Source organism: Papilio xuthus, unplaced genomic scaffold (genome assembly GCF_000836235.2).
Source record: "Papilio xuthus unplaced genomic scaffold, Pxut_1.1 DF827461.1, whole genome shotgun sequence".
NCBI lineage: Eukaryota > Metazoa > Arthropoda > Insecta > Lepidoptera > Papilionidae > Papilio > Papilio xuthus.
The window spans coordinates 3,064,950-3,082,316 of record NW_013531188.1 but is presented as its reverse complement, the minus strand read 5'-3'; the positions used below and the strand labels follow the sequence as shown (position 1 = coordinate 3,082,316).

The window sequence follows — 17,367 nt, the reverse complement described above, 5'->3', positions numbered from 1 at the left end:
AGTTACCATTGCATTTTTATATCAAAGTCTTTACTACGACTAATATCACCAAAGTGTGTTTTGTAATTCTACTTCAATAGTGTGATACAACGCCATCTATGTAACTAACAAGAAGATAATTAACTTACTTGTCACAACCAAAACGTTTCAACGGTTGTTTAAGTGTCCACTAGATGGCACTTAAACAAAATTAGAATTTACCACTCAAAAACCTAACCTAAAGGTCTAAAATCTACACTCAAGAGTCGTATGATGGTTTCTTAATTTAGATAATATAATATACTCATAGGGACTGCTTAAATTATCATAAAACAAATCTGAATGTAACAGTAGCAACACTAACTGTGGGTTTCTAAGACCAAAATATCTGGATAAAACATGTCGTCATCCCTGTTATTATGTTTGACAAAATAGAGATAACAATATATTTTAAACGAGGATTTTAGTCTCAGAAGACCATGATAAATCAGTTTACTCTGAAAAATAACTTAGGGGTAAAAATCATCGGTCTGGATCCGCACATTTTTAATATATTCTACCTTTTTTTTTTTTTTTTTTTTTATATCATAAGGTGGCAAACGAGCGAGCGGCCACCTGAAATCGCTGAAATAGCGAAGTGACCGTTACCCATAGACATATGCAATTGCATATGCGTTGCCTACCTTCAATCGACGGAGGAGAGGATGCACAGAAAGAAAATATCTTCCCTTTCCATGCATCTTCTCATCCGGAAAGTCCACTTCCACTTCCCATCCTTTCCTTATAAGAAAAAGGATGGGAAGGGAAAGAGGACTAAATTAGGCCTCCGGGACGCACACTCATCAGACGAAACGCGGAATTGCTTCCACTTCACGTCTGTCTTCTGTGTGGCCCTATGACCAATGCAAAGGCGATAAGAACTTATGCTAGTAATAACCAAGTTACCTGTGAGCTGGAAGAGAGGTCTTCAGCTGCAGGCTCTCGCGTGAACCGTTCAAACTTGAAGCTGTTGGATCGGTAGAGCTCGTTGTCGTCCCGTGAGCGACGGCCGCGACAGAACCGACGGGCTATCGACGTATGTCTGGAAATTATATGTGACATCACCATATGTTAAACATAACCTATATATATATATAAAAGAAAGTCGTGTTAATTACACTATGTATAACTCAAGGAGCCAGGAGTCGGACATAGGATACTATTATATTTATTCTTTTTTTTCGAATTGATGCCTTGAAGAGCTGCTTTTTATTTAACTTATTTTATTTATAATTTTTTTTTTATATCCTTGCGAACGGAGTCGCGGGCGCGAGCTAGTACGACTTAAAAGTACGCTTAGATCACGTGTTAGACAAAGTAAAATAAAATTTACCTCGGAACAAATGTAAGACATATTTGTACGTTTACGTGTCATTTTACAATATGGAAGAATATTACGTACTGTACCAACTCGACGTTTTATATAAATACCAAAAAATCGTATTATATTAAGATGTGATTAACGTTCCTGGAAGCGAGAGAGGTTTGACAGAACTGCCTCGAGTTAAGGTCCGTGATCTCTGCCTACCCCTCTGCTTACCGGCGTGATTATGTTGTAACATTTGCAATTTACGGATCCTACAAGAGAATAAATACTATCCATCTAGGATAAACACTAAAAGATAACTATGATAAGAGCTAGATCATAAAATTACATACCATACGTGAAAATTTTGCAAAATGTTGACACCACATTCTTTCAATTTCTAATTCCTGCTTCATATTTACACAATAATTCATTTAATTACTATTTAAATTATTGAACTGAGCTGTACATGTAATAAAATGCAATAATATTGGCACTGACATTGTAATATACTTCACCATAAGAATTAATGTTAATATTTCAATCTACCCACTTGAAAATCATAATGTACGCTAACCGCTGTTCCAATAAAAGCTATAGATTATAAACAAAGATATGTTACGTTTTACGCATAAAAAATATTCTCATAATTATTATGTCATAAATTCACGGAAAAAATTCTTTCGATGAAAACATCAAACACTTTAATGATCACCTTCTTTAGTAAATGACGTTCTATTTACTACGTTTAAAAAGTGAAAAAAATCTTTAATCTACGTATCGCGGGATTTTATGTATATGTATTTAAAAATATGGAATACAACACCTTATATTCTTGGTACATTAAATAAAACAACACGAAAAGTAAACTTCGCAGTTACTAAACATACCGACTCTTTAATTAAAAGTAAAGGTGTAACCGGCTTTATACGATTTGGCGTGAAACAGTTTAATAATTATAATCTTACCTTGTCTCACTAGAGTGCAAGGGCCATTGTATGCCGAATAACTTCAGTTTAGCTGGCGGCCGCCGCTTCTGTTCTGCACGGGCATTGTCTTCAAGTGGCGGCGTGTGGTGCCGGCTGCCGGAAGACGCCCGCGTGCCGCTCCTGCGCCGCCGCCGTCGTCGCCTCTCCACCAAGATGAAGTTGTCCCCGTTCCTTATTATGTAAGAGGAACGAAGTGTAGACTTCTCCTCACCCTGCCGCTGCCGTATCAAATCCGCAGTTCTTAATGTGTGGATATTCTGGTACTCAGCCTCCGGGGGAGCCGATGACGTCACTTCTCGACTCGTTCCACTTCCATCCCTTTTCTTGCGGGAGGAATGGAGACCGACTCGGCGCCAAACCTTTTCCATGAATCTGTATTTCCTGTCATCCCATTATGTTGCTCTCCGATCCTTAATCTATCTTGACGCGAGACGTCTTCTCTGCACTTACACTAAGTCACTTTAATAATTGAATCCAAATATTTTTTGCACCGATTTGTTTTAACACGTAAATAAATTTACAGCAAATAAATCATCCGATCACGGAAACATTTTCATTGTCTTTACGATACACCACTTGTGGTACTAGCATAGATTTTTATGCATTTACGTCTCAAACGCGCACTTAACGCGGAACGATGTTTGGAGGCAATATAAAACATCAAAAATCATTGATATCAACAATGTAATAAGTGAATAAGATGGGAAAATAATTCATTTTTTGACATCACATTGAGCGAGACCTCGGCCCTACAGACAGGGTGCGGGTAAAGAGCCACGCATGCGCGCTCCCCTCGCCCTTGCTGTCGCCTGCAATGTTCCGCCAACTATTCATTCGTTCAAAATGGCGGGGCGCCGGCCCCTTGTCGATATTGAATATCTAATTTTATCCGAGCCTGAATATAGCGGAACTGCACAACCCTTTCGCATTTATAATTAGTCACACGAAAACTTACACTTTGCTACTTTTTCCATTTTCACATATTTCAACACTAAAGAACGCAATTTTACTTTGAAATTATCCATGATAGATATCTCTTTATGACTACCAAGGAGACGACAAAACACACTACAGCTGCACTATACCTATTGAACAAAATAAACTCATGCCGAACTTTGTTTATTTTTTACGCAGTTAACGCACATGCGTCTTTCAGCGAGGATGTATAAATTCATCACCCAAAAATTTCTGTTCAGTACACATTCTCTGAATTTATACGGTGGTACAGCTTATCCTACCTACGGATAGTCCCTTATACCTTTAAATTATGAAGAAAAAGAGTCAAACACGGTTTCCTGACATTACTCCCGGTGGTCTCTGGCATCATCAAAGGATTGTTGGTATTCTTTGGAGAGTAAGCCTGGCTGTCGTAATTCCATGTAACTATGGTGGTCCTACCATTACTCTAATTACCCGAATATCCTACATTTTTCTCTTTCATCTTATGACATTTATATTTAATCTTATTTTAAAAATAACGTAAAGAACGTAATTACGATAACAAAAATAATCTACTTAAATAAATAGAACTATCATTTCCGCATTTTAAAGCACTCATTATATTTAGGAATATTTTAATCTCCTTGTTTTAATATTGTATGGTATACATACAATAAAAACCATGGTGGTATTTGGAGACATTTTTCGTCTTATATTCATATCAGTCTATTAATTCTTGCCTCGCACACCGGCGTTGTGGAATGGTCTATCCACGGCGGTCTTTCAAGTAGCGACCATCTCATTTCCTTAAAAGCAACGCATCTATAGTTCCTCTGGTGTTGCAGATGTCCATGGGTGTCGTTGTTCCCGGTGCTCCAGGCGCTCTGTTGCACGCTTCTCTTATAAAAAAAAATTAGAAATGTGTATTTTCGAACCGAAACTATGGTAAGTAAGGACACAAGGTATCTATGATGCTTGATATATTTCTACAGAACTTTGTCTTCCCTAATATTCCTTTCAAATGTGTAATAATACTTAAGCTATGATATTAATTGTTGCAGAAATACTACAACAGTACTACAAAATACCATTTCAACTGTCCGAAAAATACAGCAAACTTGATCAGACATCAACTACCACACAAGTTCTTTAAAATAGTAACACATTTAAACAGATTAAATATTAAAAAAAATCAATTTTATAAAATGAGAAAAAATAGTGTAATGTTAATAAGAAATTAATGAGACAAACAACAATTTTATTGTTAAAGAAATATTTATTTTGTTCAAAATAAAATTAATATATGTACATGAAAATAATTTAATTCGAATGTATTTACGGAGGTTATTTTTAATATCAAAATGCATACTTATAAACAAAACAATTCAAAAATTATTTATAAAACGGCAAATAATTATTTCTTAAAATGCTAATATCAAATTACTTAATAGGTGCATTGATCAAAGATTTAGTTGTTACTGGGTTACCACTGACTTTACTAATCAATTTATTCCCTTGCCATACAGCAAATAAATCTGCACTTGTTTTCAAATCAACTTGCAATTTCTCCCATATCTTCTTCTTTGGGTTTAACACATCATCTGGTTCACCTGAATCATAATCTTCTACTACAATTCTCTCACCTGGCTGGCTATCTTTTGGTGGTAAAAGTGGTTCTACTTGTTTAGGTTCATCGATAGATGCACATAAAACCATTCCCTTTGATTCAATTCCTCTCATTTTAGCCGGTTTCAAATTACATAAAACAACTACATTCCTGTTTTGCATTTCTTCTATTGGGACATAATTTACAAGTCCTGATACAACTACTCTTGGTTCTTCTTCACCTAAATCAATTTTTTCTACATACAAAGAATCTGCATCAGGATGTCTAGATACTTCCACTATGCGACCCACTCTTATATCCAACTTTGCAGGAGTTACCTCATCAACGGCTGCATTTGCTGCAACTTTTTTTGCGGGTGGATAAGCTTTTTTAGTCAATTCTTGAAGTTTACTGTCTTTAAATATTTCATGAATTGGAGCTAAAAGTTTGTTAATCACTTGCTCTACTGAAGCCTTCAAATCACCTGGATGGATTTCTTGTTTTGCATAAGCTTGTTCTAAATCTTCAAATTTGGAATAATCTACATTACCTCCATGTTCTTCCGCTCTACATATTTTGAAAACCTCATCCTGCTTCATTAAAGGAAATATGACATGCTTTGTAAATGATAAAATACCATTTTCAGTTATATTACCAGGTTCACAGAATGCTTTTTTAAGCTTCTTTTTAACAACAGCGGGACTATCGAGCAAGTCAATTTTGCTGTCTTCCTCTGATGCTGACATTTTTCCACCTGTAAGTCCAGGTACCATAGGGTTCATTAAATGTATTCTTTTAGCATAACCCAGTCTAGGTAAATATTTCTCGGCCAACGTAAATATTTTCCTTTGATCAACACCTCCAAATTGTGCATCAACTTTCAAATATTCTTCATCCAATGCCTGTAAGCCAGGGTACAATAGACTACTTAGTACAGGGTACTCAACTTGCTTCACTACTTCTGCCCCAGCCTTTTTAGCATCATGTTCAGTAATCACAGATGAGAGCCTGTACACATCTAATGTAAATTCTTTACTTAATTGATAATCAGTACCACGGACAAAACGAAGCTTTTCTAAAGGTACTTCAAGAGAAGTTAACATAGCTTTTATTGCTGCTTCATAGTATTCAGTTCGAAGTGCCAAGAGATCCCATGGTGCTTTCATATTATCCAGATAGGCATGTAAATCTGCAAATAAAATTGTTACCTCACATCCTGCTTTAAGGAAATCAGCAATTTTAGACATAGGCACAAAGTATGCTACATGAGGTCGGCCCGTGGTAGCTGTGCCCCAATAGATTTTAACATCTCGTTGTTTCAGGATTTCAACAAGCTTCTCTTCTCCCATCACCTCTTGCAAATTACGAATAATAAGACGTTTCTTTTCTTCGAAATCAGACATGACTCTAAATTTTCAACCTGAAAACCAATGAAATACATTCATAAGCTTTAAAAATTTTATGTGATGAAATATTGTTTAATAAGTTCATGATAAAATATAAATAAAAGTAGAATTAGAACAAATTATTCAGTTTAATAAAGAAACTTACAGCACTTTAGGAAATATGTCAACAAAAATTAATACCAATTTCTATTCAGTATGTTAGAAAATAACCAAATTCGAAAGCAAGTACACGACAACTCCACATTGCATCATACGTCATACGATACGTCACAGGCACCAGTCACACACAGCTGACATTCTTGTCATTTGTCAGATGTCAACTACAGATAACGTATTCACAGACAAAATAGTAAACCTTATTCTTATCTGTGCTACGATAAATATAGACCTTTTTCATGGTTTTCGAACCCCAAACAGCTTCGTTCCACTCCGCTAGTTTGCACAAGTTATGTCAATAAAATATACGGCTAAGCTTCTCACAATTTAAAAATCAGTTCCACCAGTTTTGAATGAACAAATAAAAAAATCTTCTCTTTTTAAAAAAATAAAAATTACTGTTTCTATAAGATAATGAAGGAAATTAGGTACTGTATATATAATCAGTGATCACTGATTCCCACAAAATAAACCAGAAGAACTTGCTATACATCGCGAGTGACTTGGTCATTGGTAGGATTATAATTAAGTGCTACATTATAAACATAAAAATTACCTGATTATTAAAATATATTATTCATTTTAAATGAATCTACATACTTTAATTTGGTTGACTGATTTCAAGTTAAATTGTAGCGCGAAAATCACATGGGACAACCAATGTGATTCGCTTAATTGTATATTTTACATAAAATATTAATAAACCACATTCAATCTGAATGCATTGATAACAAATATATTCATGATTATAGTATACACTTCATTCTCCTTTTAAGAAGCAAAACGAACAACATGTAAGTTAATTATGGTAAAATTTAGACTTTTTTGTGTTGCTTATTTATTTAATAGCAACGTTTTGCAAATCTCTTGAAGAACTTACTTTTAAGAATTGTTTCGCAATAAGTACAGAACTTCTAAGCCTTTTAGTTTGCTTCTGCTTTCAAACTTATAAGTTATATATTTATTGTAATAAAATCAAAAGTTACATCTGTAATCTCGTAAATATCTTATAAATTAAGGGAGAATAAAATTCAAACGAAATTCCTAATGAAAAGCAAAAGTTTTGCACCAATTTAAAAAGTTTTGTAACACTTCAGTTTAAAATTTAAATTTGGCGCTACTGTTGCAGTGAATGCTCGCGTTTCCTGTCAAAAGCGCCATTGCGCATGACAGTCAGTGCGGCCTTGCAGACTGAAGAGCGCTGCCAACAAAGGCCGAGTCGATGGGGTTACAAAAAATTTGTTAATTTGGACTTATAAAACCCTTTTGTTATCATAATTATAATTTTAAATAGGTTGTGAATCTGTGATTACGTTAAGAAATGTGTGAATGATATGAATTGTGACGACTAGCAAAGGAGTCAGCTGGTCCACAGTGCGAATAGTGAATAAGAAATGGCGGCCTTGCCAGCAGGTGTTCAGTATGGGTTATCATCTGAGTCTAGTTATAAAGAAAACAAGGAACTAGTGTTTGTGAAACTTACGGATTCTGCTTTGAAAGCTATAGAAGATTTTATTAGAAATAATAGGGTAAGTACATACGCCATATTGTTACTACCAAAACAGGCCAACAATGTCAGGCGCCATACTTATATTTCAAGTAATCATAATGAAGCTGCTAATCTGTAAATATTTGTGCAAAACACAATTTTTCTTTTATATCATATAAGTATTCCAGGGCTATCTAACACTGAAAGCTTGAAGTGAATTTAATCCCTGCGCTGTCACGCCACGTCAACAAGTAGAAATTTTACTCTGTATTATTACACACAGAATTGTATTTCACTTGGCTATTATTAGGAAGACTTCGAATTATATTGTCACCGAATTTAGTATTTACAACGATTTATCGTTGCCTATATTGCCAGCAATTTCAATTGATTTTTACATCGTAATATAGAATTTTGTAACCACTCTTGTGCAACTAGAATCTTTGTTGCTGAGGAAACTATTTACAGAGAAGACGTTAACAAAAATAAAAAACGATCTTCTATTTTAATTTCGAACTCTTCAATTAATTATTAACTTTTGTAAGGCTAAGAAATTACATAGAATTAATAACTAAGATAATATTTTGTTCAAGAAATTATTTGACAGTTGTTGTATATTACACTGCCTTCATTAATAATAAAAGTAAACCGAATATTTATTCTGATAATTTATTGGATTATTTATCGACTGACATGATTTTTTTTTGTGGCCAATATGAAGTTTTTGGAATTAAATATCAAGTAGAAACAAGTTAATTAAATTTAATGTTAGTAATAATAATTTTTAATATCTAAATATCATTAAGGTTGTACCAGTTTCATTATGACCATAAGTCTTTATAACATTTTCCAAAGTAAAGAAAAAGGTTATTAAGAAAAAAAAATATTTTAATTAATATTAGTAAATCATCATTAGTTAAAAAAGAGTAATAAGATCTGCATAAAAATTGTGCCATATTTCATCAAAACAAAACATTGATTGCTATAATTTCCATCACTGTTTGATATTACTCTTGATCTATTTTTGGAAAACTCTTTGCACAATATATAAACTTAAACACATAAAGTAAATATTCATTAAATACTTATTTTAAATATTAATGATCCTGAAAAAAACTAGGTAGCGAAGATCTATAAAAATTAGACTTTAATCAAATTCTAGAGTGACATTTCATTTGTAACCATAAATTGTAGAATACATCTTTTCCAAGTACTTTGTAGTTAGGATCTGAAATAAACATGATTTATTAATTATAAAAAAAAAATATTAGATAAGGTTAGGGTTTGCATAGAGATGGACTGTTTGAAAGATGTGAGTAAGTAGGGAGTAATACCCTTAATGATGAAATACACATCAATTTGGAAGGTTGAGGAATGGGAAATTGTCAGGAAGGTGATGAAACATAATAAAATATTACATACTTATTCAATTTTATACTTTTCTACCATAAAAATAATTAAAATAGTGGTAAGTGTTTAAAAGTATTGATTACTATTGAAATAAAAATAAATTTATAACTATGTCATCTAATTTAAAGTCTGTCGATACATTGTGAACGGTGCTAACAAAATGTTATTGTTTTTTAAACTTGTTGAAATTATATTTATGTGCTGTATATTTAATTTATCTTGTTAAAATATTCTTAAAGTTGCATATAAAAGTTTTTGTCATTGCCAAAGTGATATTTTAAGGTGATAAAAATGTCAAATGATTGTTTTTAAATTGATGCACATAGTATGAATGTATGCATACATCTTTATTCCTAATATTAATTCAAGGATAGGCAGAGATATATAAATGTTTTTTTTTTTACTGAAACAACCACTCTTTTCATATTCATGGAAAGATACTCCATCGAAGTAGAAATCTGTGAAAAGATAAGATTTCTTTCCTTATAAATTATATTAGCAATCTTGTAGATATTTGACTAATCATTTCATTCATAAATTGTTGAAACTTGTGTAGAAGAACATTATCTTTGTTTTAAGAAATATGCAACTATGATTTTCCATGAGGCGAGTGATTGGCATGGAATGTGTTAAAGAAAATGAGACTTACAATACATATTGAATTGGTGTTGTGGCAGTGTAAACTAAGGGTATAGTTAAAATCGAGTAGATCATCCTTGCAATGGTAAAGAATGTTAATATTTATGGCATATACAGTTTATATTCCATAACTTTAGCCTTAACTGGAGAAAATTACGCATTATTTGTCAACATACTCTTATATCAATCAACATAATAAAGTTACATAATTTTATCTTACTGTTATATTTGTAATATACCTATAAATCTCCATAAGTGATAAGCTTGAGTAAGAGGGAGAAACTTTAGGAGTGCTAAAATATCTTTGTTCCTTAGACTCATCCTCTTGATTATTGTCACATGGTAATAGGAAAATTGATGATACATCTATATAAAACTTGGAACAAAAATAGATTATAGTCGGAAATAGTCCACAGGCTACTAAATCAGTTTTTTAGTCTGCTAGCAAAAAAATATAATAGAAGGGTGTGCCTTCATAGATAAAACCTGATGTTTACATCTTATCTGAACAACTATATAACCTTATTTTGATACTTATTATTATGGTCTAGAGCTTTTTTATTTCAATGTTATTTTGTCTTTTCAAATATAGGCTATGCTTTTAAATTTTTTACTAATATAAACAAATATACAGTCTTAACTGTATTCTATCACAATTTCTTTTCTGTCAGCAAAAGACATAGTTCGTTTATAATGTAACTTGTTGATTCACTCTGCCTGCATTAAAATATATATTGTTTCATTGTTTTTCAAGGTAAATTCCAGCTTGATACCTTCACGCCTTTTTGAGAATAAGGGTCTTGACAGACAGATAGACGGACAACAAAGTGATCCTATAAGGGTTCCATTTTTTTCCTATGAGGTACGGAACCCTAGAAATAATAATTTGCTTAATAAATTAACCAGATCCTAGTTAAACTATTTGACAAATGGATACACACCATTAACTACATAATATGTTAGCCTAAATGTCTTATTATAATTTTACATAGTACTAATTTGATTGTCTTAATTAATTATGATAGGATTCTTCTCGATGGAAACATTTCAATAAATCTCTTTAATTCTCTTGTTGATGGCTAGAATGTGTTTAAAGTAAATTAGTGATGCTGTGCACTGCCAGTACTTGTTAAAAGTATGACAGTGAAAGTGGCATGTGATAGAAAAGACATGAAAGTACAAAATAATGTCATAGAAAAGTGCTGATATGTTTGTTTTATTTCGAATTATGGTTGGTTGCATCACTTACTATTTCATTCACATTTTGATGAAAGAAAAGCTTAATACAAGTATTGGGTTCTATTAAAATTCAGTTTTCTAGGTCATCTTGTCAGGTTCATAGATTTTGATTAAAAGAAAATATATCCCGGAGGAAGATAATAGGGTCAGAACTAGCATAATAATTTCTATTAATGGCACATTAATATGCTTTAAAAGAATTCAATATAACTAAAAAATTAAGGATGTGTTTAAAGTGTTATTATATATTTCATTTGTTTATATTGGAAGGTAAAAGGCTAGATTTGTCATAAAAATTGGCCCTGTATTTGTTGTGGTTGTTTCTTGAAAGTATTAGATGAGTCATAATGATTTGTGCATATACATTTATTACCTGCGTAAATCGTACTTGCAATATTAATCTTTATTCTAACATAGTTTAAAGATGCAAACTTTTAGTATTATTAATTTTTACTTCGGACCTTTCTCACCCAGCACCCATTATAGTTAAGACAGTTCAGAATTTAAGTAACAATAATATTATTGTGTGTAAATGATGTTAGGTTTATAATCTTTTTTATTATTAGAAATAGTAAGACTGGAAAAAACTGGTTATCCACTCTAAGTTTTTTCAGGAAAGAATATAAATTGTATGTCACCTTGCTCTTTTAAATTTATCAAATTATTATGGCTAAAAACCAGAATATTTACTTATCAAAAATATTCATTTATGGTATTAAATAACTGACGAACCAATCATACATGAATATGCAATTTTTGAAGATTTTTGGAAACTACTTATGAGTTAATTCTCTAACAAGAGAAATCTTACTAATATTATAAATGCGGTTGTTTAGATGGATGGACGGATAGATGTTTGTTAGAAGGTATCTCAGGAACGGCTCAACAGATCTCTATAAAATGTGGCATGAGTGTAGAAGATATTCGGGAAGAACTGTCTTGGAAGCGACAGCTAGTAAATTATAATCTTGAGAACATTTTTAGGCGTTTTTATATTGGAATGCAGAGCTGGAATTTGGATGATAATTAGGTTTTATTTCGCAAAGTCAGGTATATTAGGTAAGCGTATCTGACTCCTAGTCGGTTGCCGCGGTGACAATGACGGGGCTGGTGCGCGGTCTGCGAGGTGAAAGTATGTATGTTCAAAAACTTTGTATGACCTCGTTATCTATGAAGTCGTTAATGTTAACTGTCAATGGATTGGTGTAGTTCACATTGTTAAGTATTTTATTATCTTGTATCAGACGATATTTGGCGATGATGTAATTTGCAGCGGACAAGTTGAATCGATATCTTTTTTTGAAATCGATTTTTTATGTAAAAAAAATTTGGCTTGTTGATACAAACTTGCATCTATAAATAAGTAAAAAAATACACGTGTAGTTATAAACATAATTAACGTGGTATTATTATTGAAAATTTCGTAATTTGATATTTGCATCTAAATTGCGTATTAGGAAAATGTTATTTTTTTAAGTCATTGTAAACGTAATTGAGTCCTTAAATATTATTAAGGAACCAAATATACGTAATTATTTATATTTGTATATCTTCCCTAAACTATCATAATATCCTAATTTATTTAGGTTACGAACTATTTAACAACGAAACATATCATTTTTCACAAAACAATCTTTTAATAGTCTTTGGGATAAACTACTCGTGGCACACTTTTTATGTTTACTCCGACGTCTTTTATTTTTTCCACGCATTCTTTTATCTTCTATATCATTATGACTTAGGTTACCTAATTTTAAATTACTGACTTTAGGTTCGATAGTTTTTTTTTAATAAAACATTTGCTAAGAGACGAGTTTATAGTGTGTTATGAGCTACTTTACATTTATTATAACACGTAATACTTGGGATCTTGGCACCTGGTCATTTTTTTGTTTAGATAAAATGTCAGGTAGCGACGTATGTTAGGATTGTCTAATGCGTGCACAATGAAATTGAAACTTTGTCGGTCAAAATTCTAACAATAGTCTATTTTAAGATTTATGTTTTCGTTCTATTTATTTTGTTAACGCCGTTTTACATCTCAAGGATACGACATTTTTGTTTTAAAATTATTGAATTTCCTATTCATACTTAAAAAAATAACTTTTTAATTTCTTTGTTGTAATCGTAATTTGACTAACGCTATGAACCTTTGGACCAGATAAAAATCGACGATAGTAAATTGTGCTACCTCTGTCCATAAGTGTTGAGTTTAAACGCGAAAGTCTTTATGTTTGTAATATTTGTCGTAATTGAATAATATAAGAAAATCTCTTTATATCTTCTTTTATCTTGACATACGCGTACAATACTCGTCCGTAGACGACCGATATTATTTGTGCCTCAATGATAGGGTTCGAGGTCGTCGCACCCTCGGCCCCCAATTCAACACCTGGCTTGTCCCCGGTCCCTTTCAAACAGATGCACGTCGCTCCTTCGAAACATTATCGTTTCTTTAATTTTTATTTGTGCTTCTGAATGGTTCTTTAATGCTTGACGGATTAATCGAGAATTAAACAGATTATTTAGTTGAATCCATATTTTTCTATAATTTAGTTGAATATTTTGATTTTCCCGTACATTTTTCATTAGTTATGTGAGACCTAGAAAGTTTATTCTTGATTTTATCTATTTTATTATGCTAGTAGCTGTCGCTGGCGACTCCGTCCGCAAGGATTTAAAGAAAACTTAACAAGTAGCCTATGTGTTCTTCCAGACTATGTTCTACATCTGTGCCAAATTTCATAAAGATCCGCTGAAGCGTTCCGGAGATACACTTAAACAAACATCCATCCATCCATCTATCTAAACATTCGCATTTATAATATTAGTAAGAGTAAGATAGTACTATATTGTTTTTAGTTGTAGTTTCTTTTAAACTGAATTTATTTTATGTTTTTTTTTTATTTTTCGTACAAACGAGCCTCCAATAAAGTTACCATGTCAAGCAATTGAGAAGATAAACATATAAAATCTAGTATTACGCAAATTTGTGTTGTTTTATCACATTATTTAGTAAGTAATAATTTCCGTATAAGATAAGCTGATTGTATATTATGAGTTTTGTCACATTTAATTTTAGATTTATTGAATTATAAACTTTGTGTCGATCTAAGCGGGCTATCAGAGAAAAATGTTTAAGTTCTCAATAAAAAACACTAATAACTAAAGAATTATTATAAATTATTCAAACTCTCGTGAGACATTATACTAAACTGATATATAAACACGGCTAAACACTCACGTATATACGTCCGGTGGCGGCACCGACTAGTTTCGAGCCATCGGGGGCCCTTCATCAGGATGAGTGGTACTGGTATTATTTCGCGGACGCGGCCCGTCGCTCACTGATATAGTTTATATATCAGAATTATTATAGTTGTTTGTAGATTCTAACAATTGAGTTTAACAACAAACTTTGTCTTGTGAACTTCATTTTTTGACACCTGAGTTCGCCGATATAGCGAAGCGTTCGCTACCCATAGACATTAGCAATTGCAGATTCTAGGCATCTCTTCCACTCATCCATACCTTGTAACTAAAATTCGGCCTCCGGCACGCATACTTGTTAGACGAATCGCGGCAGCATTTCGATTCACGTTCAAAACTTCATTCATAACATCTGCTAAAAGTTTTCAAACTCTGACCAAGTTAATCCAATAACATACTTTAAAAGTTATATTGTTTGGCTCATATTACATAGAGAATTATCATTATAATAAATATATAAACTTGTCGTGACTTTGTAAATTGTTTGTGCTCTTTGACATAAAATGTTGATAGAAAACGGCAATTTCCATCGCGTTTTCTTTAAAATGTTGTATGAATTAATATATAATTTAGAAACAAAAACAGTTACAAAGGATTATTAGATCTTGAGATAGTTACTATTCATTCAAACTGGCAACTTCGACAAGTTTTCAGTTGCTATATAGTTGAATTTTGGTTACCCAATGGTTATTTCTTGAATTTGAATTTTATTGACTAAATTACAGTGGTAATAAATATAAGTATAAAAAACTATCTGTCGTCCGAGACTTCCGGGGGGATTTAAAAAACTTTGTAGCATATGTGTTCTTCCAGACTATGTTCTACATGTACAGTTTCAGCGAGATTCATGTAGTTGTTCTAGAGATCTAACAAACATCCTTTCATCCGTACATCCAAACATTAGCTTTTGTATTAGTAAGAAAATTCAATAAAAACTTCAATATCACTTTTTACGTAGCTTCAATTTTTGAATTTGAGTTCAGTGATTTTTTTTTGAAAGAACATTGAATTGTATCCTTGCAATTTGACCTTGCTTTATAAACAGGTTTGGCATTTGCTTCGTATCTAAATGACATTATGATTTTAGGACAGGTTTCGATGTAAATTGTAATTGATAGTTATTAACATTTATCCATTGAAAGTATAAGCAAATAATCTAAGTTCAAAGGTCTGAAACACTCGATAGGGGACGCCCTCGCATAACACCAATCATTTACTTAGGTAATTTACCTAACTTTAAAAGCTGTGACTTTAAGAGTCAAGAGAACATAATCCTGGTTGTAAACGACATTGGGTTACTTCCCGATTACTGGCCAAACTTATTAGGATTGTAATGAATAAAAGACTATATACGAAAATAATAAAGAAATTGTAATATTGTTTGGTTGATTTGGATCGTATTTAGAATTAATGATGCATTTATAGCTTCGAGATGTGAATGCTCGCTAGTTCCGGGTTCCCTCTCTTTTAATATCAAGGCGTTTTTAAAATTTCACACTGTAAAGGCTGGTTAAGTAAGCTAAGTAAAGCAATTTTTAAGTTTACATCATCGTCGACGCCCAGCCTAGTTATGTTTCTCGCGTCCGACTATCGCCGGTTGTGCAATGCTACTTGCAGCAACTCAGACCCGACAAGTCTACCGACCGGTCGGCTTGACTTATTTAAGGACTTGTCCGCACTTTATATTACTAGTTATGCACCGTTTCAAACTCATTTCGTCAGCTCCTAAAGGTCTTTGTTTGCTTAAGACTAATGCAAAAATATTTGTTACAATCGTATCTGTAGTTTTAGAAATTAGTTTGCGTTCAGAGAAACTTTTATTGTATTGCGTAACAATAGACATGTCCATTTAAGGGTAGATACTGACGCCGTTGTGCCAACTGTATTATTTTATCCTAGTAGTAATAAATGTTACATTGTAAATTATCTATCGCCCGCGACTCCGTCCGCGCTGTATTAAAACAACTCAATTAGTAGCCTATGTGTTCTTCCAGACTATGTTCTAGATGTGTGCTAAATTTCATCAAAATCCGTGGAGTCGTTCCGGAGATATCTTTAAACAAATATCCATCCATTCAATCGTCCATCGAAACATTCGCATTTATAATATTAGAACGATTACACCTATTATTTTCAAGAAAAACAGCGGTTACATTTCAACACTTTAAAAAGACTTTATAATATGGTGGATGCATTTGCTTCTGCATTGGTGAATCCCCTTTGCCTTCGTTTACGCGAGTTTGCGCAAGGAAAATAATTGTTATGATTCATATTATAACCGAACAACCAAATGATTGAGGAATAAGTTCGTCATCGTTACAATGTTTTCGTTTTTTTTTTATCGCTGTTAATTTTACTTATCAAATCGTATGATATACTCGTACCTGTTTTTGCAATATTTTTTAATATACTCTTTGAATTTTGACTTATTTAATATGTAATGGTTACAATGTATAAACGAATACATTGTTTAAATGATATATTAACGTAAAACCCAAATATTGCGTAGTAAAAAGGAATTTTTCCAAACTCGTTATAATTAATATACATATATTGAAAGTTTTATTTTATTTCATATGACTAATAAGTTTTTCTTTTCTTTTCAGGACAAATTAGCAAAACCTAAAATACAGTTCCTACCCGGAAATGAAGGGGTGAGTTATTTTTATTATGTCGTTTAGAATTCATATACATATGTCAACAATTTATCGTTAACATAGAAAACGTTCCGAGCACTAATCTCTGTCTAGTTTTGGGTTTATTATTATTATTAATTATGTGTTTATGATAAATAAGACGGCGTTTAGAGAAAATCCTGATTTTGTTTTTAGTAACGTTTTGTATGTTTACAAAAGATACGTGTTTCTTATTCCTTATAAACTTGATATAAAAATCTAAAT

At 32.3% G+C, this 17,367-nt stretch overlaps 3 protein-coding genes across 4 annotated transcripts in view; 1 reads left to right on the top strand and 2 right to left on the bottom strand.

Annotated features, from left to right (window-relative positions):
• hwt (SH2 domain-containing adapter heavyweight) overlaps positions 1 to 3,055 on the bottom strand; it is an 84,093-nt gene extending 81,038 nt beyond the window's left edge. The window contains exons 1-2 of the mRNA XM_013314204.1: positions 2,293 to 3,055; positions 925 to 1,060 (exon numbers count right to left, since the gene is read on the bottom strand). Coding sequence (XP_013169658.1) covers positions 925 to 1,060; positions 2,293 to 2,681 — 525 coding nt within the window. The 5' untranslated portion in view covers positions 2,682 to 3,055. The remainder of the gene's footprint in view (positions 1 to 924; positions 1,061 to 2,292) is intronic.
• A 1,505-nt stretch (positions 3,056 to 4,560) lies between these two features.
• TyrRS (Tyrosyl-tRNA synthetase) lies at positions 4,561 to 6,538 on the bottom strand. 2 transcript variants are annotated; one of them, XM_013314227.1, is made up of 2 exons: positions 6,410 to 6,538; positions 4,561 to 6,285 (listed from the first exon to the last, which is right to left on the bottom strand). In XM_013314227.1, the coding sequence occupies exon 2, from the start codon at positions 6,259 to 6,261 to the stop codon at positions 4,693 to 4,695; it is 1,569 nt and encodes a 522-aa protein (XP_013169681.1). In that variant the 5' UTR covers positions 6,262 to 6,285; positions 6,410 to 6,538; the 3' UTR covers positions 4,561 to 4,692. The 2 variants fall into 2 exon arrangements, with proteins under 2 accessions (XP_013169681.1, XP_013169680.1); XM_013314226.1 differs by having other exon boundaries at positions 4,561 to 6,278.
• A 1,052-nt stretch (positions 6,539 to 7,590) lies between these two features.
• Positions 7,591 to 17,367, top strand: part of Su(Tpl) (Suppressor of Triplolethal) — a 40,644-nt gene continuing 30,867 nt past the window's right edge. The window contains exons 1-2 of the mRNA XM_013314397.1: positions 7,591 to 7,949; positions 17,074 to 17,121. Of these exons, the coding sequence (XP_013169851.1) occupies positions 7,815 to 7,949; positions 17,074 to 17,121 (183 nt within the window). The 5' untranslated portion in view covers positions 7,591 to 7,814. The remainder of the gene's footprint in view (positions 7,950 to 17,073; positions 17,122 to 17,367) is intronic.

Coding starts and splice junctions, on each gene's coding strand:
- TyrRS (XM_013314227.1), bottom strand. CDS start 6,261: ATGTCTGATTTCGAAGAAAAGAAACGTCTTATTATTCGTAATTTGCAA.